The sequence below is a fragment of the Amphiprion ocellaris genome, chromosome 11, assembly GCF_022539595.1.
Source record: "Amphiprion ocellaris isolate individual 3 ecotype Okinawa chromosome 11, ASM2253959v1, whole genome shotgun sequence".
Lineage (NCBI taxonomy): Eukaryota > Metazoa > Chordata > Actinopteri > Pomacentridae > Amphiprion > Amphiprion ocellaris.
The window spans coordinates 22,512,484-22,539,615 of record NC_072776.1 but is presented as its reverse complement, the minus strand read 5'-3'; the positions used below and the strand labels follow the sequence as shown (position 1 = coordinate 22,539,615).

General features: G+C 38.5%; 1 protein-coding gene across 7 annotated transcripts in view; it reads left to right on the top strand.

Annotated features, from left to right (window-relative positions):
- Window positions 1-27,132, top strand: part of mlphb (melanophilin b) — a 48,923-nt gene that overhangs the window by 8,780 nt on the left and 13,011 nt on the right. For 4 of the 7 annotated variants that reach the window (XM_055015464.1, XM_055015462.1, XM_055015467.1 and 1 more), the window contains exons 3-9: window positions 8,711-8,932; window positions 11,142-11,281; window positions 13,575-13,616; window positions 17,034-17,089; window positions 19,716-19,808; window positions 22,351-22,492; window positions 24,223-24,464. In XM_055015464.1, coding sequence (XP_054871439.1) covers window positions 8,711-8,932; window positions 11,142-11,281; window positions 13,575-13,616; window positions 17,034-17,089; window positions 19,716-19,808; window positions 22,351-22,492; window positions 24,223-24,464 — 937 coding nt within the window. The remainder of the gene's footprint in view (window positions 1-8,710; window positions 8,933-11,141; window positions 11,282-13,574; window positions 13,617-17,033; window positions 17,090-19,715; window positions 19,809-22,350; window positions 22,493-24,222; window positions 24,465-27,132) is intronic. The other 3 variants (XM_055015463.1, XM_055015466.1, XM_055015465.1) reach the window with 3 other exon arrangements.

Sequence of the window (27,132 nt, the reverse complement as noted above, 5' to 3'; positions counted from 1 at the left end):
AAGAAGAGTTATTGTTTAAAGAAATCCATCTATTCTTTTGAGTCTTTGAAAAGTAAAAGCACTCTAGCAAGGCAGCTGCCAAGTTAATGCTTTGAGTTTTTACCTTTAAAGCCTCCACACATCTATATTCCACCCAGATGTTTTCACTTGTGCTGCCTGATTAGAGCTCTTTATGGGACTCTGAGGGTGAACACAGAAACCGTTCTGCACTGACATCTCCTTGGTCAGTAGTGTTGGCTGACGTCACACAGTTCCCTGCATGACTCCACCCAACGTTCACCTGAGAAGACTTTTAAGAAGTGAAAACACCTGTGTGTGTGCACAAGGAGCTGTAAAAATAAAAACAGAAACAGCTGAGGTCAGATATGGGAAGACAACAAATCTATTCCAGTGAGTTCATTTCTGATACAGACAGCTGTTACAAATTGAACTGGCTTTGTTTCTGGGCCACGCAGCTCATCTGATCACTCACTAATTTCCTAAATCTGGGCAACTTTCTGAATTAAATCAAAGTATTTTCTGTCATTCCTAATTTAGTTGTTTCTGCTAGAGAAAGCTGAATTGTCTACTCTGTTAATTACAGAGCTATTTCTACATGAGCCTGTTGAAAGAGTCCTTTAACACTGATTTACTTACATTACATTACCGCTGGAACCTTCATGTCTCCAATCAGCGTTGCCCAAAATAGGTGGGAATGAGTGGCAATAGATGAACAGAGTCAGACTGTCCTCGTCTGTTTAGCTTGCGGTCCTTGACAAGGTTCTTCTTCAGCTATTTGTTTTCCATTCAAATGAGCCGTTGTTTGCAGCTCAGGCAACTGTTGTTTTCGTGCAAGGCCTCTGGATCTATAAATAGGTGCCGATTTTCATGTGGTTCACATATAAAACTCTCCACGCCTAAATCTTGTAAAAACCACACATGTTGGATCACAAAACGAAATATTTTGCCAATGATTTCAACTTTGTTTGCTTTTCTAAGTCCACTGAAATAACAGAAGCCATCTCACTTAGTGTTCGATTTTTATATTTTTAAATGTGTTCTGTTGCATATTTCTTCTACTAGCACTTACAACTGTTACTTTATTTTAAAACAAAATTGAAGTCATTGTTCAGAATTATCTGACACATTTTTGATTTCACTTGAAGCAAATGTAGCAGTGGCCTCTGCAAGTCTATGATGTATTAATATCAAAAAGACTTCCAAATCACTCCTGTTTGTGCTAAACATATTTAAATAAAACAGGTAAACTGTACATTAAAGCTGCACCAATCAATATTTCAGTGGTTTGGTTTTATGGACTGACAATTACATTTTTTAAGCACTATGTTTGACCAAAACAGGTCGCTGTGTTTAACCAAGAAGTTCAAAAAGCTGAAGTTAGTGGCTATATTTGGGAAGCATGGCCAAGAATTTGGCAGCTAAAGAGCCACAGATTTTTTTCTGTCTACTTCCTGGAGACCAAAAATTAGCTTAAAGGCATGAATAGTGGACTTTCTTGTAAATGAAACAAATGGACAAAAGTAAATGCTAATGTTTCTCTGTATCCTCTGGAAAGGAAATAGATCATTGTTATGTTTTAAACATTTTCTGCCATAAGCCACAATGCAAATTGGTTATTTCCATTAAAATTTAAAGCATTTTAACTTATTTTGATGTCCAATCTATTGAATAGAACATTCTAAAATGTTTGGCCTCAATAGTATCATGGTAAAAAGAGTATCATTTCATCAAGGGGATGCAGCCTATAAATAATCCGTCCATTATCTATACACCACTTAATCCTCATTAGGGTCGTGGGGGGCTGGAGTCTATCCCAGCTGACTTAAGGTGAAGGCAGAGGACACCCTGGACAGATCCCTTTATTATCAAAGTATATGAAAATACAATGAAATTCAGTTGGCAATCTCTTACAGTAGCAGCATGATTTGTAGTAGTCGCTGGAAGTCACAAACATATATATGTATAATTTAAGAGTAATGTGGGTGACAAATTTATAGAATATAGTAGCTTAAAGGCTATTCAATACTTGTCATATCAATAATAGATTTTCTCATTTAGTGACATTATAGTTGAATTTAAATGGGCTGACTGAAAGTTGCTTTGTCAAATCTAATGTGCAGTTGACGATCTGAAAAGCATCATGCCTCAGCCTTAATCCTGTGTGTGTGTGCATGCATGCATGTGTGTATCCAGACTCTATCTTGTTCTTGCTTCCATTTGCCTAAATGTACTTTATTGCCTATTATCTACAGGCAATTAAGATAATATATGACTATGATGGGAAGATAAAAGAGTTAGAGACGAGCAAACCTGCTGTAAGAGCGCCTCAGACAGCGAGTTAGTTCAACTCTAGAGCGTTTGATTTGTGCAGACTGACATGGAGAGAGGATCACCATGTATGGGAACAGACTCAGACAGCTTAGAAGACCAAAGTAACTAAGGGAATGCCTGGCTGCCGCACCCGGATTCCTGAGCTTTGCCAGTTCAGCAACAACTCTGCAGTACCTGCTTTTAATCAGACACAGACAAAAGTCAAGCATTTGGGGGGCAAATTAAAATGTGTTGCATATTCAAAGGGCTCAAATGTTTAGAAAAGGAACCAAGTTAGTATTGTTAAGCTCGACTTCATGAACTCCAGTGTTTCCTAATGAGAGAAGGAAGACAAGAAAATTATGTTAGTTTAGAAACTGTAACAGTCCTCTGCTCCTTTTGAAATGTCAGTCAAAGTACTGCTTCGCTTTGTTACCTTAAAGAGCATACATTATGCTTTTTGGTATTTTTTCCTTCCAAAGGTATTTTGAAGCTCTTTTGATCATGTAAAAGGTCTGCAGAGTAACAAAGTCCACACCAAATGGAGCTATTCTCTCCCACAGAAAACCCTGCTCCTTATCTGCATGACACACCCAGTTAGAAATTCAGATATTTCTTTCTCTACTTACCTAGATCACCATGTAACACCCCTGCACTCAGAGGTCTAGGGTTGCAAAGTATAACTAGCATTATTGAATTTTGGTCGAGCCAGGTGACTAATCAGAACAGAGTAGGCTTGTCAAGGAGATGGGTTTTAACTGTCTAAACCCAAAAATCTGCCAGTGATTTTGAAAGGCACATTATACGTCAAGAAATCCTTTTTTAAGTCACCAAAACGACTTAACTACTCCGCCAAGGAATGCAGTGGAGACGATCAGCGTTGGTCTGTCTGTGTGTCTGTTAGAAACATTACGCAAAAACGGACTAACAGATTTGGATGAAATTTTCAGGGAAGGTCAGAACTGACACAATGACCAATTGATTAGATTTTAGCAGTGATGCGGCTTATAATCTGGACCCACATATTTATTAAACATTTCTGTATCATTGCGAGATAGCGGCATGGCGTCACTGTAACTATGACAACAAGTGAACACTACATCAGCTGCCTGCTGACAATCACATAATTGTGATCCTACTACAAATTGACCGCTGCAGACTTATCTGGACTTCTCTGTCAGAAATGATACAAGGAACAACTGATTAAATTGTGGGGGTGTTTCCAAGTCCCATCAATTCCTGCCGTCCACTACATATTTAGGTTACGTGATTTGGTGTCCGAACACAACGTACACATGCATAAAACACGCGTGTGCTCAGCGCACTCATTTTGCTTTGTTTTGTACATCTATATTAAATGGCCACATTCTATTTTGTCATGATTTCTGATCACCAATAACTAATAAACAAAAGCTGCATTTCTGACAATGCCATATGGGGGAATGAACAGCCCTGGCAGTGTACTGCGCTCTCTGAGTCCTTTTCTTGTTTATTAAAGCCAGAAACTTTCAAAAGTGAGATAGTTGATTTTTAACTATCTGATGTTTCCTGAAGTGCTCATCTGCAACATTCCAACAAAAAAAATTTTTTTAATGAAAAAAATCTAAGTTTAAGATCATGTCTCATTTAAAATGTTGCCAAAACTAAACCATTTACATCAGATTCTTTATGCAAAAGAAACCTGTGTTCCTGAGAGGAACTGAGAAGCCATGAATCAAACAACTGCGACTGACAGCCATGTGACAAAAATTCAAAGACTTTTTTTGACAGTGTTGGTAGGATCTGTGGGCACTTATAAAAATGTTTCATCTGATGATTTCAGATTTTTTTCAAGTTTTGTAAAATAAGCAATCAAAGAAATTCATCTTGAGCAGACATGAGAAGAAGTGCTGCAGCATTGTATGGTATGAGAAAAACACATTGTGTCCATATTGTTTTCATAATTTCCATGTGCTGCTTCTAAGTGGCCAAAACAATGAAAAACAACAACACTCTAAACCACAAATCTAAAAAAAACATATCAGGAAAGTTTCTGAAGCTTTCAGTCATTTTTTCATGACCCTCATCAGTAGGTGGAGGACTAAAAAACTGTTACATCAGCTCTACTGTAAGCTGCCGGCTGCCCCTGCAGAGGGCAGCGCTCTCACTCTTGGTAACCTGGTGCACTTGTCTTTGATATTGGACTTCTCCAGCCATATCAGTGCTTGGAAGTTGCCCACAGCACACATGTGTAGTTGAAATCATGGAGGGACATCTTGTATACCAGATTTGTGGGATTTGATGTTTCAGAGGAGGGCAGATTTAACAGATATTACTTTTAAATCAGGCCTAATGGCCAGCAGCTGTATCTGCAAAAGGTTAGCGGATACTTACAAAGTATCCCATTTATCCCAATGCTCTGTTCTATAATTTGAAAAGCATGGCATTCAAAAACGCTTTAAGAAACAATAAGCGTCCTCTCATCCTTGCTGGCTGCTTTGCCAGACTCCACCCACGCTGTGTGACATTTGGGACTTGTTATCTGAATTTTTCCCTTTTCACTACTGTCAGCGTCTCGCTGCGCTGAACACGGCTGTTGCTTTTCCAACAATCAGCACAAGTTTGCTTTAAACTTTGCTGATGAAAATGGTCTGACTCGAAGCAATGAAGTTATTCATAACACACGTGTAAGCAGCTGCCAGGTCCACAGAGGAGAGGAAAGATGTGTTTGAACGGGGTTGATTCATTTTTACAGTGTGCAGTTACAATTACTAGCTGAAGAAAGAGTATTTTCAAATGTTACTACAAAACCAGTGTTTCATTTAGATCAGGGGTGTCGAACTCATTTTAGTTACGTGGGTCGGACCAGTAAAATCATAACATAATGACCTATAAATAATGACAGCTCCAAAATTTTCCCTTTGTTTTATTGCAAAAAAGTACATTCTGAAAATTCTTTTCACAATACATTTTGAACAACCTCAAATAGTTTAAAGAAAAATAAGTGCTATTTCATTATTCGCATCAGTTTATTTTTTCCACATTACAAATTACAGATCACAGTGTGTCTGCAAAGGCACAGAACATTGAGTTGCAAGTACCTGGAACTGAACAGTATAATATTTTACAACTTGTCAAGATTTAGGAATCATTTCAATCGTCTCTTCTAACATTCATTTCTAAATCTGTGTAGTAATCCTGACCACCTGAACTGATATATCACACAAAGTAAAGTGGGAACTATTGAGGAAAAGGTTAAGTTGTCCCCCTGCCTTGTAAATGTAGAAAATTTGTACATAAAAATGCATAAAAGTTGCAGTGATGCATCAACAATAGGGTTCAAACAAACCAAACTCTGTCGTACTGAAACTGCTGACTCACATTATATTGTAGTGTTTAGTGTCTTGAAATATTTTCACAGTAAGTATTCACTTTCACCTTTGTAACTTTTACACTTTGCAAAGTCATCCTGTGGGCCGGATTTGGCCCCCGGGCCGTATGTTTGACCCCTCTGACTCAGACTAATGCATGTCATGTCTGTTTTTAATGCAGTTTCTCAGGCTAGACTGACAGAACTATGGTGCAGTCATTCAATAAGCAGAGTGCAATAAAACTGCAGAAATAGACCTATTGGTAGAAACATACTTAGCTACATTGTTGTACAGATAGCTGCACATCTTTTTTGGCAAGATTATTTAATGTGATGTTATTACCATTAGAACAGTTAAGATTTAAATTGAAAGACATTTAAGATTTAAACTTCATCTCTTCTTTTCTAATGTTTTTCTTAATTCTAACCATTTCACTAAATGCTGCAGAAACATGCCTGTATTTTCTGTCTTTACCATTTTTTTCCATGTGCCAAGGTTGACATAATGTTTATAAAGAGCTGGCAAAATGAAGCCATGTGTTGCCATGTATGTGCTGAAAACCATCTCTTCACTCATGTTTGTCAGCCAGCATTCTGACTCATAAAACCTCCAAATGATGCAGCGGTATAAGGTTTGTTTTTTTAGCTGTGAAAACACACAGTGAGCAATAAGTTTGAAATTTAACTTCAAATGTATTCCATGTCATCTCAAACAGTTGTTTGTTTAACATTTTGGAGGAAATGTCCTTTTTTTGCTTTGTTTTTAGACGAGTAGTGTAAGATATGGTTAGCGTAGCTTAGCATAAACACTGGAGTCAGGAAACTGCTAGTCTGGCACTGTCCAAAAACAGAAATACACGCAGCACAGCTAAAGCTAGCTTAGTTACACATTGTGTCTTGTTTTTTTAAGCAGTGGTACAATGTCAACAAGTGTATATAGTCAAGTACTATTCTTAAGTACAAAATTGAGGTATTTAATTTGAGTCTTGAGGCACTTCTTACTTCCACTCAACTACATCTTAGTACTACTACATCTTATGCTTTGAAATTTTAATTTATTTGACAGTTTTAGTTACTAGTTACTTTACAAATCGTGCATTTTTCACACATGATGTTTTGGTCCTAAAATGAACAGTTTCTACAAGTACAACTGAGATGATTAGTTAATTAATGATTTCTATCAGAAACACTTCTCATGGCTGTAACCTCACAAAAGTAAAGATTCATTGCTTTTGCTTTTAAATGATCTGAATAGTTGAATGTGTTTTTAATAGTGTTGAGGTTTGGCTATTTTCAGAATATTTACAAATAAATAATCAATTGATAGAGAAAATGATAATTAAATTAATCCATAATCAAACAAGAAAAGCACACAGAGAGGGCAGTACTCTGTACATTATGTACGGATACCAAATCATGTGGCCAAAATATGTAGCGGACGGCAGGAATTGATGGGACTCGGAAACACCGCCATAATTTAATCAATTGTTCCTTGTATCATTTCCAACGAGTAAGTTTCGATAAGTTCGCAGTGGTTGATTTGTAGGAAGATCACAATCATGTGATTGTCAGCAGGCAGCTGACGTAGTGTTCACTTGTTGTCATAGTTACAGTGACGCCATGCTGCTATCTCGCAATGATACAGCTTCCACGGATTTGTTTAACAACTCTGTGGATCCAGACTATCAGCCACATCATTGCCTAAATCAAATCAGTTGGTCCTTGTGTCATTTCTGAGGTTCCCTGAAAATTTCATCCAAATCTGTTTTTCAGTAACGTTGCTAACAGACGGACAGACAGACATACGAACGGCAATGATCACATAACTCCGCCGTTAATAATTGCAGTTGGATGCAAAATAGTAGAAATAAGCTCCAACTTAACCAACTATACCTCTGACATCCTGCTTTTACATGACTGCATGATATAATGCACTGTTTTATATAATCAAAAGTCACAAGGGACATTCTTCTGCCATCTGTACTTTAAGAATATTCTCCTTATTATACTTACATACATTCTCAATGCAGAACTTTTACTTGTACTAGAGCATTCTGTCTGTCTGGTGTCTTTTTAATACTTTTATTTAAGTAAAGAATCTGTGTATTTCCTCCATCACCATTTTTATCCTGTATGTAAATACATGTGAGAATGAAAATTTGTGACTTGAAGGGATGCATTGGACAAACAGTTTATCCATCCAGATAAAGTTTTGGTTTTAGTCTTTGAGCAATAATGGAGTCTAACAGACTAATTCCCTGCTTTTAAGTTCCATTAATAGTGATCAGTAACTGTAGCATCATCCCACATATACCAAATATATAGCAGGTCTACTGTTTTTTGGTCATCAGTCATATTTCTGTGTCAAACACACACCATCAGGAGGTCTTGTTTAACTGTTGTAGGTACCAGATGTGTGCAATAGCACAACAAAACCATGTATGTTAAGATTATCAAATCCTAATACAATATGTCACATTTCTGATATTCTATAGATCCATATGGTGAAAATGTGAAGCCACTTTCCATCAAAAAAGCATAATCTTTTTACTATATAAAGTGAACAGCTGGATTTTATGAAATCAATAATGTGATACAAGATGTCAAATATAAAAATGCACACTCAGGGAAGATGTCTTATTTACTGTTAGATCCTCCAGTAAGATCTGGAACAGTCTTTCACTCTCCATAAGGGAGTGTCCCACATTACCAACCTTCAGAACTCACCTTAAACAGTGGCTGAAAGTGAGCCAGTCTTGTGACCATCAACCTTTAACTTCTTTGTGTATTTTTTATGTGCTTTTATTGTGACCTACTGTCCTATGTGTAACAGTTTTTTTTTTCTTTTACCTGCCTGGGGACTGCAGATGTAAACTAGCATTGTTGCTATAATCCGGCATCTTTACGTCTATTGCTTTCTAAATAGACGTTCAGTAATGTGCACTGTCCCTATCAAATGAATAAATAAATAACTTGCAGTCTTTAAGTGCAGTGTAGGAAATTGTGTGCATTTCTTTAAAATTCCCATATTGTTGTTTTGCCTTTTTTTAGGGAGCTAAAGACAAAGATCGCGAGAGAAGACAGCAAGAGAGAGCTGTTGGGGAACGAGACCAGTCTGACTGAGTCTCACTGTATTCGTTGTCTCCAGCCCTTCAAATTCCTGGTCAACAGCAAGCATCAGTGTCTGGACTGCCAGCTCTATATCTGCAAGTCCTGCAGCCGCTACAACAAGAAGGAGGATGGCTGGGTGTGTGATCCCTGTCGCATGGCCAGGTAGGAAATGACAAATTTAAAAATGAAACATGCTGTAATTCACAGGCGAGTCAGCATGTTGGATGAAAACTGAAAAATCGCACCAATCCAAGAAGTCATTTTCCACAGGGCATTAGGTGCTGACATGAAGACATAAGACAGAAGCAGCAAATATACCTCTGTCTCACCTTTTGACACCCTTGAGACTGACTCAGATTTGTCTCGGTCCTTGCATGTTACACTGACTCAGCATTGAATTGCTGCACTCTTCAGATCAGAGAGTCATTTGTGGAGCCTTTAATGGTTGCAAAATCACAGAGATCACGTCAGAGTTGACTGAAATACTTGCTAGCTTGCTTAATTTATGACATAATGCACAAGTGCACTCTTAAGGTTAAGATTCATTAAGTTAAGGATCACATAATTCAGTTTCTTGACCTCATGTTGGCTTCCAGTCCCGAGGTTGGGTAACATTGCCCCATACTGACCACATGATGAGACATGTCTTTATATAACAGATATAACTTAGTCATCTGGCTTTCTACACTATTGTGATGCTGCCTTGGCTGTGGTTTAAGAACCTTATTGTCATTCTGTGTTAATGTGCCTTTAACCATATTAATTAGATGCAAAATAATTTCAGTGTTTTTAAGTCTCTCTACAGCCATTGATTTAACTCCTGCAACTCATCTACATGTGCCAAAACCAGATATTTAGAAGTTATTGTTGTTTTTTTATGGAAATAATCTTTTACTGCCTGAAAATGGCTTAGACGAGTGAAGTTCTTGATTCTCTCTTCTGCCACTCTTCAGCAGGAGCACACCAGCTTACCCACAACTCTACTCACTGAACAACACAATTGCAAGTTGTGATGTTGAAGTAATTTAGCCATACACCTTTGAACCAGACTCTGATTCTGAAGAAGAATAATGATACAGAAAGCCCCACCCTGCAAGGTGACAGGCTTATTGGTTTGTTTTATATAAAACCATTTGAGTTTATCATTGGTACACTTCAGTTTCAAGGTGGAAATATTCAATTATTTGTTGACTGTTAATTTTTACTGTGTTTCAGTGGGTGGTACATGTCAAATTATGTGTCTTTTTGGATGTTAAAAAAAACACAATTTGGGCCTGTTTAAAATTTGAACATTGATTTTTTTTTTCTTTGTTTTTAAGGCTAATAAATAAAAATGTATGTTCGGTGACAATGCAACTGAATTTTGGGGGTTATTGGTTTTTCAGGACCCCAACTTGGCCCAATTTATCAGTTCTTGTTATAGTACCCATTTCTTCCCTGTACTGTAATCAAAGGTTCTTTTAAAGGCTATTAAATCTGGCTGTGTGATTGTGCATCTATATGTGTTTCACCATAATATGGAAGGTTTATATTGTCAATAATAATACAGTCTAAGTCAGAGCCACAGCGGAACATTAATACTTAACTCTAATGTTGCACTATAGAAGTCTTTCAAGGCAAAAGCATTGGTTTGAATACTGTGAGCAACACACTTGGAGGTGTATGCAAGCACGAAAGAACTTGACTGGTCTATTTGTGAACAAATACTAGCATTTGACTAAGCAGTTCAGCTGGGGTTTGAATATTTGTTAGAGTGCACTTGAAGTGTCTTTGGAGTATCCAAAACTTCTTCAGTTAGGGTAAAATGAATCACAAACACTGGCTACACATAATTAATAATGAATTATTTTAGCCAAGTTCCTTTTCAGTCCCTGCACACGTGTAAAATATTTACATTTTATTCATTTAATTAGTTGTCTTGACACTGTGTGGACTGTCTAAAATTCAGTGTCTTGTGCAAGTGTGAAAGGACAGAATTTGATGGATGTTCTGGCAACTGCCATTTCAACACACATAGCAAAGGTCTCTTTTACTGCTCTAAGCAGTAAAAGAGATGAACAGAATTTAATACATCCACTTCATTCCAGCTCCATATGTGACCATTATACCATTGTTTGCTCAGATGAAGCTGCATACTGGAAGGTTCTTTAACGGAGCTCAGCCAGTATCTGGAAAATATCAAGCTTTGCATCCCATGCTTGAGCCTGCACTCTGCAGTTTTGTTTATTCATCAAGGCTATTTGTAACAAAAGAGGCATATCCAGCCCTTGTTTTTGGCATGTTTGCATTCCCAAAAGTTTTTTTCTAATGAAGTTGCTCTGTGTTTGAGTTTTTCAGTGTGTTTTTTTGTCCCTTCTATTTCCTCTGACAGGGTCTTTAAGATTGGCACTTTGGAGTGGTACCATGAGAACGTCCGCGCCCGCTTCAAGCGCTTTGGCAGTGCCAAGGTGATGCGATCACTCTTCAAGAGGTTGAACGGAGAACACAGATGCTCTCAGAGTGATCTTGGAGGTGAGTAGTCCAACTCCTATTTAATTTGTTTGTCACTCAAAGCTTTTACAGCTTTGTTCAAGGGAAAGATTATGTTTGAAATGTTTCAGCCCTTCAACCACATGTAAAAATCTGTGTAAGTAAATTAGTAACGGCGTCTTTACTAGGCAAATGGTGTCATTGTGGCCTTTCAGCAAAGACTTTAACCCTGCTGGGTGATTTGAAACTGCTCATAACAGTAACAATAAGGTTACTCTGGGAAGCTGCATAGTGGGAAAATCTGTATGAATGTGCAAATAATTGCAAATCAAAAGACACAAACGTGGTGGAATGTCAGGTCCCAGGTCAACGTTACATTAAAGGGGCGACCTTAACAAATTTCCATCTGTTCCACTCATTTCTTTACGAGCCCTGAGGAGTGGCTGCCGGTCAAAAGTTCAGGCTGCCAGAGTCAGAGAGCACTGACTTGAAGTTGTGGAAGTCTGCTTGAGCTTACCATGAGAAATCCCCAGTAAATGAAAGGCTTCACTGAGCTTCAGCAGCTGCATTCTGTACTGTAGCTGAATGGAAAATGTGCATCACCCTTTTGAATCTCACACAAGCCTAATTGGTAAAACATCACCATGACATTAACTATCTCATGTGTGAACTGTGTCAAGTCTGAGTACAAGAATTGGCACTGTAATGCTTTCTTTTTTCTTTTTTTTTTAAAATGAGAACAACTCACATGATCCAAAAAAGCAACAAAATGCAGGTTTTTCACCTACACACACATATCAAACTGTTCAGTCACCAGATCATCATAAAATCAACAAATCAGAAAATGTTTGAGAAAAAAAAATCATGTTTATTTCTGAGAGTCCACAGACTATGAGATTCTGGAACAATAGGACCCTGATGACCCAACACCTTATCAGTACGCATTATGTCACCTTTGTCCTTTAGTTTGTCATCCATCTGTCCATGAGACCCTGCAATTTCTGTGACAGTGAGTCACTAGAATGAAGTTTCCGCTCTCTTTTTCAGATAGTTCGCTGTCATCAGCAGGCTGCCAAATCTGTCACAGGGATTTAATCTCTTCCATCTTTCCTGTTTTTCCAGCTCTGGCCCCTCACAGCTGTGCACAGAGTTGTCACACAGTAACGTCTCAGGCCATTTGTCCTTAACTGACCAGTATGCTTGTTTAAACTGTGTGGGATACAGACACTGTCAGCTAGGATCTCTGGAGACATTACCACCGGAGATACCAATGAGTTAGTGTGTGCTGCTTATGTTTAAAGCCTAATACAATGACAGAATGAAGCCTCGTCAAACTTTTCTTTCTAAAACTCCCCATAAAAATTGCTCATGCAGCATTGCCAAAATTTTCTGGCTAAACCCAGAGCAACTTTATATCAGCTTTAAGCAATATTATACACAGCAGATCTCCAAGTGAGATCATGGCATCAGAAGATCAATGAAGAGGATGAATTATGAGGACACAGCCGGGTCTCCTGGTACTGCTTACGCTGAGTCACCCTCAAGGATTTTTTGGGAAGGAATACAGAACAAGTTGGTTAGTTGGCTGAGCCCAGCGGGCCTTGTGATCATTCACTCACATGTCTCCCATTCTGTGCCTGGAATTAAAGGATCCAGTCCTGCAGGGCTCCAACTACCAGAAGCAGAGAGAGGGAGGGAGAACAAAACTTTTGTTTGTCATGTATTTATGTGGAATCCAGTGTGCAGACTGTGCACAGATGAAAGCTGCAGCCATGACACGCTGTCATAAATATGCATGTTAACAGACGCATTATGTTTGAAATGATTAGCAGCTGATCACATGTAGAGATCCATGTGACCACCCAGATTAAATTTAGCATGCATGACTACACACACACACACACACACACACACACACACACACACAAAGACTTATACTGTAAATATTCTGCTGTGGTCCGTCAGGCCCCCAGAGCTCAGAGGGTGTCATCCTATATGCACACTGTCTTAGCTGATGCTTACAACAGCCTTTTGTTCACGCACAGTAGTTTAATCCAGCTAGCTGGCTAAATCTACTGCTACTCACTGCTACAGCTGCTTCTGCTTCTGATTATTATTTTATGTGGAAAGCAGGGACTACCTGCAGTATCTCAATTTGTTGAGTACTTGGATGGCAAAATTGCAAACCTAACCTTATTATTTTTCATTGCAGAGAATCAAAGTAAGAAGGTAATCGGTGGAATAAAGTCTGGCTCTTGGATAGTTTAAAACTGTGAAACGGTGATTACATAACTCTAAATAAGCCATATCTCATCTGCTCTTTTCTGTTTGGCAGAGCCCCAAGAATATGACACACAGAGCATGCCTGAGGTCCACAGTAAGTAGACTAAACAAGCGACTGTTCGTAATCATTGCCAAAACTTAGGGTTTGTTTGACTGATAGATGTATCTTTTGATTTTCAAAAACCTAATTAAATCAAATGATAATTTAATAATTTCAATTAATAGTTAGGACACCATTTAAAAAAAATAAGAACATATAATCATGTATACTCAGCAGTGTGACAGTACTTAAGTGCAAAATACTGGCCTTGAGAGAATTTAAACACTAATGTCAGCATACTAATATACTCAAAACACTGAAGCATTAAGAGCAATTCATGGATTTATTAACACAGTGTAATGAAGCTCCCAGCTGGGCAGCAGTCACAGACTGTATGGCGACCATCACCCTTGCTATTTTGAAACCAAACATAATGAATAATACATTGATTTTTGAGAATTTTTATATTTATTTTACTTGTTTTTTTTTGTTGTTGGTTTATTGTGAATGCTTGTCTAACTGCTGCATGACAAATCACCCTTCAAGGGACAAATAACAAAGCTGAAGTTGAAATCTTGATTTGACTGAGAACTTGAGGGAACTACACAACCCAGATGGTAGTGACATCGTTCCAAGATTAATCCCTAAAGCTTATTTTACTGTTGATGCTGTATTAGAAGAGATATGAAACTAGCAATTGAGACCATGTACTTACCACTTTTGCATTGGCTTCACTTTTCAGACCAGGGTTACATCTATCTTTTATATACAGTCAGTGGCAGCAATCTTGGTGTCTAGTGGCCAAACCACGTCACTACAACCTAATCACATAATGCACACCAGCCCATTAAGTATTTCTCTCTCACACAATAACTGGAAAAAGAGCTGCTGTGAAATGGTGAATACATTTTTCTGAGCATTAAACCAGTGTTAAAATCATTTCAAAATTTGATCCATTTTTTTCTGATATTTCAAAATGGTCAAAGAACAAAATTATTCATTTATTTTATTCCATTCATGTGAGTGGAGAGTCACCAGGAAGTACGCTGTCTTGACCAACAAGAGTCGCAGTCGCATATGTTTGCTACCAGCCAAGCTGAGAAAGACAACAATGAGGATGCTCACAGGGCACAAAATTTTGGAAATGTGTGGAAAAATGTGGATTATGAGTCACTGAACAACTTTGATTTTAATCAGTGAGGCATCAGGTTGTAATCCAGTAACTACTTGTTTGAAATGAGATATGGCGGTCATATATGAAACAATCAACCAGTTGATATTGCCCTCCCTAATAATGTCTCAGTGGTCCTACATGTCAAAGTAACATCCACATCACTGCTGAAAGGACCCGAGGTTTCCCAGTAGGACTCTGCATTTTAACAAAATAAGCTCTGTTATACACACTGGCTCTCAGTGGTTTTAGTGTAATGGCTGATAAGAGTAGTGAGATAGAATAGAACAGAATAGCCGTTGCTGTCACTGTCAACAAAAATTGCACTACTAAATTGGTGGGAGCATCTCCCCATAGTGCACTTAATAAATACAAATATGCAATATGCATAACATCATAAAAGTAATGAATACAAAGAACAGTAAAAGTCAGCATGTCCACACACTCATGTAGCACTGTCCCATGTTTGATCAAAATAAAAATTGTCCAGAAGTATCCGGGAGGGTTGCTCCTTTGAATTTAAAAGCCTGATTGCCCTCGGATAAACACTGTTCCTCAGCTGGTTTGTCTGGCATGCAGTGTTTCAAAACACTGAAGAGACCCCAGCCCAGGTGTCAGAGGTCAGACAGGATCTTCTTTGCATTGCTGAGACCACGATAGTTTGCAATGTCTTCCAGGGAGGGCAGGGGGCAGCTGATTATTGTCTGTGCTGACCTTATCACCCGCTGTGGGGCTTTTCTGTCACCATTTGCACAACTGGCATACCACACTGTGATGCAGTATGCGGTACACTTTGTGTCATGGAGCGATAGAAAGTCTGCAACAGATTTGCCTCCAGGTGACATTTCCACTACAGCCTGAGGAAATGCAGTCTCTGTTGATCCATCCTGACCACTGCTGACATGTTAGTGGACCATGTTAAGTAACGTGACCCAAGGGTTTTATTATTATTTTCCTAAAATTTTCATGGGGTCACATGGGTCATCACCTCATTTTGTAGTCAGATAGCACTAAGACATTACAGACACTTTGTAACAGTGCGCTAATCTTTAGATGTTTCGGACTCCAGAGTCTGTGTGATCAACGATGACTTTAAGCTACATCTGTTAGCAGGTTTGTGGTAATTTGATTACCTGTATATTTCTTTGGGATTAGGCATTATTACCCGTTTTGTTGTCAAGGTAATGAGCCTTATAAATAGTCAAAATTTACCTGATGTATATTTCTAAATAAATGTGTGTTTTACATAATTACTACAAATAAAGGTCAGTTGGAGCCCACACAGTTCTCCATATGGGAGCCCTTAAAGAAGTAATGCAGCCATGTGTGTGGTCTTTCTTCATCCAGTCTCCAGTCACATTAGTGTTTAATAAGTGGTAAGCTGTCTAGTTAACTTGACGTGAAACTGTTAGAGAGCATTCATGATAGTACTTGAAACTAAATATCATTAAATGTACCTTCACCCTCAGGTTGGAATATTGTCATTAGACTATTAAAATGATCCATTTAGTCTTTGCAGCTATGAATGTCTGCAGTGGTTTGGAGAAAGAACCAAAATTGGTGGTTAAGTTGGCACAGTCATCTGGCATGCACATCAAGTGTACAGCGGTAGAGGCAGGCAAGTCTTAGTCACAAACAGTCTAGATGATTTAAAAATGCTGTCCACTGCATTTGATGTCGAAAGTTCTAATAGTATCAGTAGTTTAGTAATAGGGCTTTTGAACTGCAGACGTTTTCTAAGTGATGAAGCAAAAGTCCATGAAATGAATCAATTGTTACCTGTAATGTGCATCCATTGCATTGTTTTTAGACACAACTTTATTACTTTATCTGTGTATACGCTCAGTCTTGAACATCTGCTTCTCTTTGCAGATTTTGTTGTTCCCAGCCTCTCTTTCCTTTCCCTCTGTACTCAAGAGGGAATCGTTAAGTGTTGTAGAAATGCAACACACTTATAAACACCCTCATAAAGAGTGACCAAAACACGCAGTATTCATTCTTTTGGTCCTTTTCCTGTACTTTCTCAGTCAAATGGAAATTAAAAGAAAACCTTTTTTTTTTTTTTTTGCAAAAATCTCACAGTAAAGACAAAGGTCAGCTGGTTTTAAAGAAGCATAACTCCTCAGTCTGGAGTTAGTTTTCATAAGGTGGCTCTGGGACATTTGCAAATGCATGCTCACTGAGAAATGTAAGATCTATTTCTTTTTATGCTGCATTTGTTTCCAGAAATCATGTGTTTTATTGTGCAGTATATCGTCATTCAGTTCTTCTTACCCTGACATGTCTGCCTTCTGTGTCAGCAGACGGATATGAAGAGCACAGTATGGATGCAACAGACTCACACCAATACAAAGGGGTATGGCAACTCATTCTGAACAACTTTCCCTTATGATTGAAGAAATAGTTGTGCATGTGATTCTTTCCCATGTTTGTGCTTTCCTATTATTTAGCTAATTATGTTTGCTTGTAGAGTACATAAGAAACCAGGCATCTTGCAGCTATTTTGGGAGTACTCAAGTTTTAGTGAGTTTGGGTCCAGCCAAAAATATCCCTAAGGAGGAGGAGATATTAGCAACGGGGAAAAAAATATACAAAATGAGCCAGAGTCAAAGGAAATGTAGCAGCATTTGGACCCACTTTTCTGGGGACGACACACAAGGTAGAACACAATGCAATATTTGTCAGAAAAACATCTCAAGTCCAGGTCAACAAACAACTTACCCTGCCATATCTCATACATACTTATATAAATAATAACAAAAACAATGTAAACCACACAAGAACATTTGAACAATACAGAAAAAATTATAAAAAATATTAAATAAGAATAAAATGTATATAAAATTATAAATAAAATTTAATAGAGTATATATTGGTGGGATGTGTAAGTTTGAATTATTCTGATCCATAACGTATTTTATAACTGCTGCCAGTGATTGATAAAAATAAAAACAGTCACCCCTGGTTGGCTTCTAAAAAAGAAATAAATATAACGAGCCAGCCTTTTGAACGGCTCTTTGAAAGGAATGACTCCTCAAAGTCCGACTCCCTTCAAAAAGCCATAAACCCCATCTCTACCTGACACATGGAAATTCAAACAGCACCCAAAATGACACCACTGTCTTTCAATTAAGGAACAATGTCCTGTTTTGTCATTATAAAAGCTATTTTAGTAAGAGATGATCAAAGCTCATCTGCCAAACAGACACTCTTATTCAAGTTCAAATCAACATTTTGCTGATTTGAAACAAGTTGTTTTGAATATGTTTATTTGAAAGGTACTGAGGGTTTGCAGGACTCTGCAGTGGTCAGCGTTGACATTCGTCACACTGACAGGTCCCTCCTCTGTTGAAAAGCAGAGTTGTTTTCTACTCCGGTGATCTCAGTGATCAAGGCCTCGTGAGCAACTGGAATGCCTTGACAGCTGTTGACGGCTGAGGTTAGGCATGGTCAAACCAGCACTGGTCGCAGTGCATTGTGGGTAAATACCAGACTGATATACATACTCGCGCGCACACAACAGAGTCCAAGCAGAGTAAAAGAGCCTCTCATTCAAGGTCTGAGATTGTAAAAAATGTTCACTGAGTCCACTGGAATTTGTCATAGAACCAGGCGTACTATTGTTTATCCTGCAGTCTCTGTGTAATGTAGAAGCTCAGCTTTGTTTATTTTTAATCACTGTATCGGCTGTTGTGTTGAAAAATGACTGGAATACTGGGCTCTGCTGGGTCTTTGGGTGCTTTTTCTTTGTTTCCAATGCAACAGACACTTCCGATCTTATTTCTGTTTTAAATGACTGGACTTCTAAAGCATGTCATAAAAAAACAGGCTGCAAAAGGCCAAGTGGTGCTTACTGTATCCCTGCTTTGAGTTTCTTTTAGACAGAGTGACCTCTACTGTTCTGAATGGAGTATTGTAGAGAGCTTTTTGACACTTCATTGGCTCCAGCAAGGAAACCTTCCTCACATTTCACCTACTTACAGCAGGATGCTGCTAGATAGGGATTCAGTGTCTTGTTCAATGATCCTTGGACAGAGTGGAGGTTCTGTCAGCACAGAAACATGCACATGTGTCTTTCTAAGCGTCGTAGCCAAAAATCAGAAGAGATGTTCTCTGAGCCCCGGTTTGTGCCCCTCATGTATTAACATCACATTTGAGTCAAAGCATCCAGACTCCCCCCCAAAATATAGCCCAGTTTTGAAGGTATTTTATGGATCCTTAAAAAAGTCTATGAACCATCTGGATGAAAATTTTGCTTCCTGATTTTAAAAACTATAACAGAGCCAGTGAAAACTGAATTATCAGTTATTCTGGCTCATGTCCTAGTATTTTATATATTCATATGACAAAGTGCATTCTTATTTTGCTTTTGTTTTACAAAACGATTCAGATGGTTAGATGAGTGTTTGAGAACTCTGAATAAACTTTCAGACAAATGGCAGTGGGTTATTTGGCAGCTGCCAGTCTTTTTGTGCTTTGCTTCTCACTCATTACTGGAGATTGTAGCTGGCAAGCACATGACTGGCCACTGTACATATAGTTCTATTGCTTATGTAACAAAACAAATACCTAAGAAATGTTGAAATATCTAATAAATTTCAGCAATAAATCACAGACTTATGGAACTACCATGTTTGCTTACTTTTGCCAGCACTGTGCTCGTTTTATTACCAGTTATAGATACTGTGTTGTAGCTTTTATAAAAATGTGACTGACCCACTTGTAACTACAACCCGAATATTGAGAGGAAGTGGGAAACTGATTATAGTATGATAAATAATATGATTATCTGCTAAAGCTTTGCAAAAGAAGTTATTTTCATGAATATTTGCTTTTAGTTTTTAAAACTGTGTTTAGTTTTTAGTCAACTGCTGCTATGTTATCGATAAAACAGGATAGAATGTCTTTTGCAGTGAGGAGGGTTTCTCTTTTTACTCTCTTATCTCTGCTGGTGATGGTGTTCCCCTTTCTGCTCTCCAAAGATGAAAAAGACCAAGAGGCGGTTAACTGTTGATCCCATTGATTTCGAACTGGGTGGTGATGAGTCCAACAAATCAAGAGGACAATCAAATCAGGTAGAAGCTGGACAACTAACATTAACCAGCAAACCAGACTAATCTGCATGCCATCTGTCAATTTAATCTGTTTGTCTGTCTTTGTTTTCTGTCTTTGCCAAACTGTTTTATTTGGCTAGACAGTATTATTTTAGCACTGACATTATTTATTCACATATCTGGCAACAATATACTCTCACACTTGCATGCACAGACACTGTAAGTTCATTACCTCAATGCCCTGTCAACACAGCAATTTAACGAATGTAGGAAAGATGTTTCACTTTATTAGACTCTCAATTCTCCAATATTTACATGTAAGAAATAAATCTGAGACACTGTGATATGGAACAGACTCCTTCTCGGAGACTCCAGCAGACTAGAAAAGTAGTATAAAAGATTGATTATAGTCCCATGTGGACGTGAACGTGGACACATAGAGACAGAATGAACACGTAGTTGCTGCTATTATACTACTTTTCTAGTTCGCTCAAGTTGGGAAAGAGGACTCCATTCCATATATGTGCAATGATATTTAGGTATTCTGTGCATACATGCTACTATCTAGCATAAGCCCCTTGTAGTGTGGTAACTGCGCAGACACAAACTTTGGACTGAGGAGCTGATGATATTTTCATCATGAGGATCCTAGTGAACCCTTTCGTACTTACACAAAAGTACAACACCGGCCTTATACTCTCTTGCAGATGTGCACATACAATGCCATGGAAAGGTTGTTGCCCCCCAACAGATATCTTCTATTTTTTCATGTTTGTCACACTTAAACATTCCAGATAATCAAACTAACTTTAATGTAAGACACAAATAATCTGAGAAAACACAAAATGCAGTTTTTAGATGGTGATTTTAATTTTGGGGGGAAAAATGCTGTTCAGCCCATCTTGCGCTATGTGAAAAAGTAATTACCCCCTTAGCTACCAACCTGCCAAATGATCAAATTCATTTGGCAGTTGGGTTCATTCTCACCAGTGACATTCACATATGATTACTGCCAGACTTGTTGAATCTAAACATCACTAAATAGAACCTGTCTAGTATTGTGACACATTGCGCCACATTTTAAAGAGATTGAAGAACAGATGTTAAAACAAATCATTGACATTTTTCAATCTGGAGGGTTGCAAAATCATTGTTTTGGGACTCTGGGACTCCAGAGAACCACAGTGAGAGCCATTATTCACAAATGGAGAAACATGGAAGGGTGGTGAACCTTTCCAGGAGTGGACCAACTACCAACATTTCTCCAAGAGTGCATCGATATCTAATCCAGGAGGTCACAAAAGAGCCCAGATGACATCAAAAGATCTGTAGACCTCACAGGCCTCAGTTAAGGTCCGTGTACATGATTCCACAATAAGGAAGACTCCTATGGGAGAGTTGCAAGGTGTAAACCACTACTGAATAAAATGAACATAGACACTCGCCTGGTATTGACAAAAAAAATATCTAGATGAGCTTTTTCAGGACTTTTGGGATACCATCTTGTGGACTTATGAATCAAAAGTAGAACTTTTTGAAAGACATGGGTCCATTACATCTGCTGTAAAGTTTATAATACATTACACAAGAAGAACATGATACCAACAGTGAAACATGGTGGTGGTAGTGTGATGGTTTGGGGCTGCTTTATTTCCACAAGACCTGGACAGCTTGTCATAATTGATGGAACCATGAATTCTGCTCTCTATCAGAAGATCCTCCTGGAGAATATCCACTATCAGTTCATGACTAAAAATATTCTGCAGAGAAGAGCTGACCAAAATTCCTGCATGGTGATTAAAAGACTGATCAGAAGCTATCACACACATTGCATTGTTGGTGCCAAGGGACCAATCTGTTATTAGGTTTAGGGGGGCAATTACTTTTTCACAGGGGTGATAGAGGATTTCAATAAATCTTTAATTAATCGTTTGATGATCTGGAACATTTAAATGTGAGAACTATGCAAAACTAGAAGATTTATGTAGGAACAAGTGTCTGTGCAGAAGTAATGATCTTTATCCTGTTATAAAACATTTCCATCTATCCATTGGGCATAAGGGATCACTGAACGCTTTGATGAAAGTGATTTGAATCATTTGCTTCACTGTCACTAGATCTCAACTCAACTGAATACGTTTCAGAGATTTTGGACTGACGTGTTACACAGATTCCACTACAATCATCTGAACACAAAAATGGGGAACATCTCTTGAAAGAATGGTGTTCATCCCTCCAGTAGAGTTCCAGAGACTTTGAGAAAAATTGTTGTTTGTGAAATTGTTCAGGTGGCGTATGATAAACCTGCATCTTACTAAGTCATTTCATGGTGGTTTTCACCCAGTTTTTTCTCCCATTTGAATATAAATACAGCAGCGAACATTTGGGGGGCTCCTTCATAATCTAAAAAAACATGTTGCTTGGAATAAATTAAAAGCAGCAGTAAATTTTGAAGTTCTCCATTTTATTACCTTTGTGACAATCGCTATGCTTGCACCTTTTCTAAATTCCACTCTAAGCCTGAAAATGCCTTGTTTGTGCTTCTCTCCATCCTCTCTCCCAGGCCCCTGGTGCCCATAACATTGTAGTTATGGATGTAGCTGTGAGGGAGTCAATACATGCTGAGGCAGATGTTTCCTCTGTTTTGCACCAGATTTTGAAGGAGCAACAAAAAGGTCCAGACCTGGAAATGGCTGCACAGCAAGGTAGAATCTCAGCTCCAGTTCATGTGAATAAGAACAGTTACGCACAGCAGGTACACAAAGTCCTTCAGGTGGAGACAAAACACATACAAGTGGTAACAAACATACTGCAGTTCATGTATATGCAATTGTTTTTTTAAACAGAACTTTTTAAAAAATTGACATTGAGATACTTTAGTTGTGATAAACCTGATGTTGTGTAATTAAATGACCGAGTTCAGCTGCCATTTACTTTATTTATGTTTAGCATGATTCAGAATGGGATGCACAGTGGATCGATGGTTAGCACCATCGGCTTGCAGCTAGAAGATCCTGGCCTGGATCTTTCTGCATGGAATTTGCATGTTCTTCCTGTGCATGCGTGGTTTTCTCCAGGTTCTCCGGCTTCCTCTCACAGTCCAAAAACATGCAGAGGTTCATTGTTGGTTCTAAATGAACTTAGGTGTGAATGTGAGTGTGATTGTTTGTCTCTAAGTGTAGCTCTGTGATAGAGTGGTGACCTGTCCAGGGTGTCTCCTGCCTTCACCCAGAGTCAGCTGGATAGACTTCCGCCCCCCTGCGACCCTAATGAGGATTAAGTGATGAATGGATGGATGGATGAATGGATGAATGGATGGATGGATGGATGGATGATTCAGGATTCAGTTATTGCTGAAGTTTTTTTGTTTGTTTGTTTTCAATGCTTACACGACACAAACTATCTCGTTTACAGTTGCTTCAAAAACCTAATATTTGGTTTTATCCATTAGCCTTTATAAATGAGCAAATTATCAAATGGGGCTAATATTAACAGGCTTTCAATTTTTTTTCTCCCTTTACAGTCAGTTGAATTCCCAGCAACATATTTATCAGGACATATTTCACCAAGTAGCGCTCAAAGTAAATTTTCTTAGTCAGGTTTATGCAATTCCATGGTATGATCTATACGAACTGTTTGCAAACATAGCATCTCATGTTAACTGGGTAAAACTGTCTTTTGTTTGCTGACATAAATATTTACTACTAACTTGAAATTCATGAACTTGTGAAGGCAATTAGCCCATATCTTACATTTATACACCTGGCATGGTCAGAAATGTAGCTTCTTTTTTTTTCCGAAATGCAGCATTTGTTTATTTATTAGTTATTGATAATCAGAAATCATGGCAACATAGAAAGTGGCCATTTAATGTAGATGCACCCACAAACAAAATTACGTTGCGCTGAGCACTGGTGTGTGTTATGCATGTGTATGTTATGTACAGATACCGAATTGCGTGACCTAAATATGTAGCAGGCAGCAGGAAATGATGGGACTCGGAAACACCCTCCACAATTTAATCAGTTGTTCCTTCTGTTATTTCTGATGGATAAGTCCTGATAAGTCTGCAGCGGTTGATGTGTAGTAGGATTGCAATCATGTGATAACCAGCAGGCAGCTGACATAGTGTTCACTTGTTGTCATAGTTACAGTGATGCCGTGTCACTCTCTCGCAATGATACAGAAATTTTAAACAAATCCGTGCATCCAGACTATAAGCCGCATCACTGCCAAAATCGAATCACATGGTCCTTGTGTCATTTCTGACCTTCCCTAAAAATTTCATCTAAATCCATTAGTCTGTTTTTGAGTAATGTTGCAAACAGACAGACAGGCAAACAGATGGGCAAACGTGCCGAATGTCACATAAAAAGAACAGACAATCTTGCTTACGTTATTTATCATACACCTACCTATTATGTCTCTTTTCCAGATGACCTTGTGTACTTGGAGAACCGGACCGATCCGTCTCGCTCTGTCTCCCAGCTCAGCTATTCCTCATGCGGCAGTGGCAGCGCTGGAGGCCTCCGATGCAGCAGCTTCCTGCCGGGTCCCGATGACTCCGAGGAAGAGGACAACCAGCTGTACCAGCAGTACCCGATCTACCACTCTCATCCAGGCACCTACAGCCACACTTCTCAGGAGAGCCTGAACTCAGCCATCCCTCCAGCACAGGTCTTCAGCACGCTTCATATTAATACTGTTTTTCAGATAACACATAAAATCCTCATTACATTACTTTCATTTGGCAGCTGGTTTGGAAAAGTCATAAGTCGCTCATGTTGTAAAACTGCAGTTAATGTCTGGTATTCTGTGGGTTGAGAAAATTTGCTCCATATTTTGTTTGCATTCTGCATTTAATAACTGAAACACACATTAAGAATTAAAACTGTGACATTCATAGTTTAGAATGTTGAGTTCTTTTCACACAGTCAGATCCTACTGCTGCACAGATGTCTGTCTGAAGATCAGTCAGCTTTACCCATATGGCTTTTAATCACTGTTAATAAAAGCTTCAAGACTTTTGTCTTTGGCACAGCATACACAAACCAAACAATGAGACAGTGAGAAATTCACCAACATGGTTCACCTACTGGATCACTGCAACGTGGAGTATTGGATGGAATTTGTTAATGGTCAGTAGGAACAAAAGAGAATGGGATAATATACAATACTGATCAAAATATAAACTTGTTCTGCTTGGGTTGTTTGAAAAGGAAATCCTTTCTGATACGGCACCAACTCTGTACATCGTGATCTGTGCTGTAATTAACTGTGGTGTTACATTAGAGACACATTTCCAACAGATAACAGCAACAAACTTATTTTCCCCACTTTCCTCCTGATATTCCAGACTTTTCAAGGAGTGCATGTTGGAAGTGTAACACACACTTATGCACACACAAGTTCATCAGGCTGACATGTTGAGTGATGAGGAAGAGACAGCTGCTAGATCAGAGGGAGGTTACATACATTACATCACCGTCTATTTATGTGTTAGCATACAAGTCAGTCCCTGGAAATGATCACTGCAACTGTTGCTGTTCTGTAGAGGAGTAGATAAAAAACAGACCTTGTTTACCATTCATTGGACTGACTTTGAGGAGGCTGCTTTTCTTACCCTTGTAAGAAATCAATAAGTGTAAATGTGTCCTCATGTGTCCTCCTGTTTTAGGTTTTCGTGTCTTTGAGTGGATTGAGACACAGGCCATCTGAAACTAAATCTTCTCTTTGTAGCTGTGAAAGATAAGAAATATGAAAACAAAGGAAGTGATTAAGCTCTGTGGTGGAGGGCAGTTATGACGACAGAAGGTCCAGTGTTATCAGCACTAACTGGTCCTCCCTGTGTTGATTTATACCTCTGATATCATGTGTCATGGCATATTTGTCTCACAGCTGGGCAACACAGCAGAGACACAAACAGGATAGAGGGAAAATATACAGACATGTGCCTGACAGACATCAAACACAGCCATGACATTTCTCATTGGTTGCCAGGTCAAAGCTTCCTCAGATGACAGTTACTCATCCCACATACATCTGCTCTTGTCTGCTGGTTTGATGTTGATTTGGAAACCTTTCAAGCCAGCAACAGATCCAAGAGATATTGATTATGTTTGTGGAACAAGACATCAAGATGAGTCAACCAGCCCAGACTGTGTTTAGGCCCAGGTACATGTGGGGCAACACTGAAGTGCCAAGTTACAGAAGGTTTACAAGTTTAATATACAGAGGAGTGACAAATGAAAGGGTAAGACTCAATAAGAGGGCAGAGAAACATAACAAACGTAGATCCCAAATAAGGGCTCAGTGAGTGGCTTGCTGAAAATAACGTCAATCACACTGTGACCTCCACAGTCACCTCTGTCAGATTTTGGACAGCATTACCAGGTCAACCAATCTAAACATACATACACAGACAAAATGATAATAATAGTAATAATAACTTTATTTATAGAGCACCCCTTAGAACAGTGTTCACAAATTGCTTTGACAGTTAAAACAGGCAACACAGACAATCAAACAAGATACAGAAGACAAGTCAGAGAAGTCAATTAAAATAAATAGCAAAAATGATAATACATTAAATGAATAATTAGCTAGATTAGCAATCATAGCAACAAAGGAAAGGCAGTTTAAAAATTGAAGAATAGGATTGAGGGAGGTGAGATTCCACCTGAGGATCTAAGGCTGCAAGCAGGCTCATAAGGGGTCAGTAGATCAGAAATGTAGCTGGGTTCGAGACCCTGGAGAGCTTTAAAAGTGATCAGTAAAATCTTAAAATCAATTCTAAAACACACAGGGAGCCAGTGGAGGTAAGCCAGGATAGGTGCGATGTGATGTTGTCTGTTAAAACCGGTAAGAAGCCTGGCTGGACAAGTTGGAGGCGATAGAGGAGCTTTTCAGGAATGCCAGAAAGGAGGGAGTTGCAATAATCTAGATGGGAGAAGATGAGTGTATGGACAAGTTTTTCCAGGTCTGGCTTTGTGAGCATAGACTTAAGACTAGACTTGGAAATTGTTCTTATATGGAGGAAGCAAGACTAGATAACTTTTTTGATATGGGGAGTGAAACTGAGGTCAAGGTCAAATAAAATGCAGAAGTTTCTGGCAACGAGCTTTATGTTGGTGGATAATGGACCGAGGTTATTGGCGGTGAGACTGTTGTATAGATTTGGAGGGTTAAAAACTTATACTTAAGACTTTGATTTGTTTAATTGAAGAAGTATAATATATGTATCGAAAAAGAAAGGAACAACCAACAGTCAAAATTAAACATTTATGTAATATTTTTTAAGAGGTTAACAATCAAAAACGTATCTACCTACCTCTTACAGTATGAC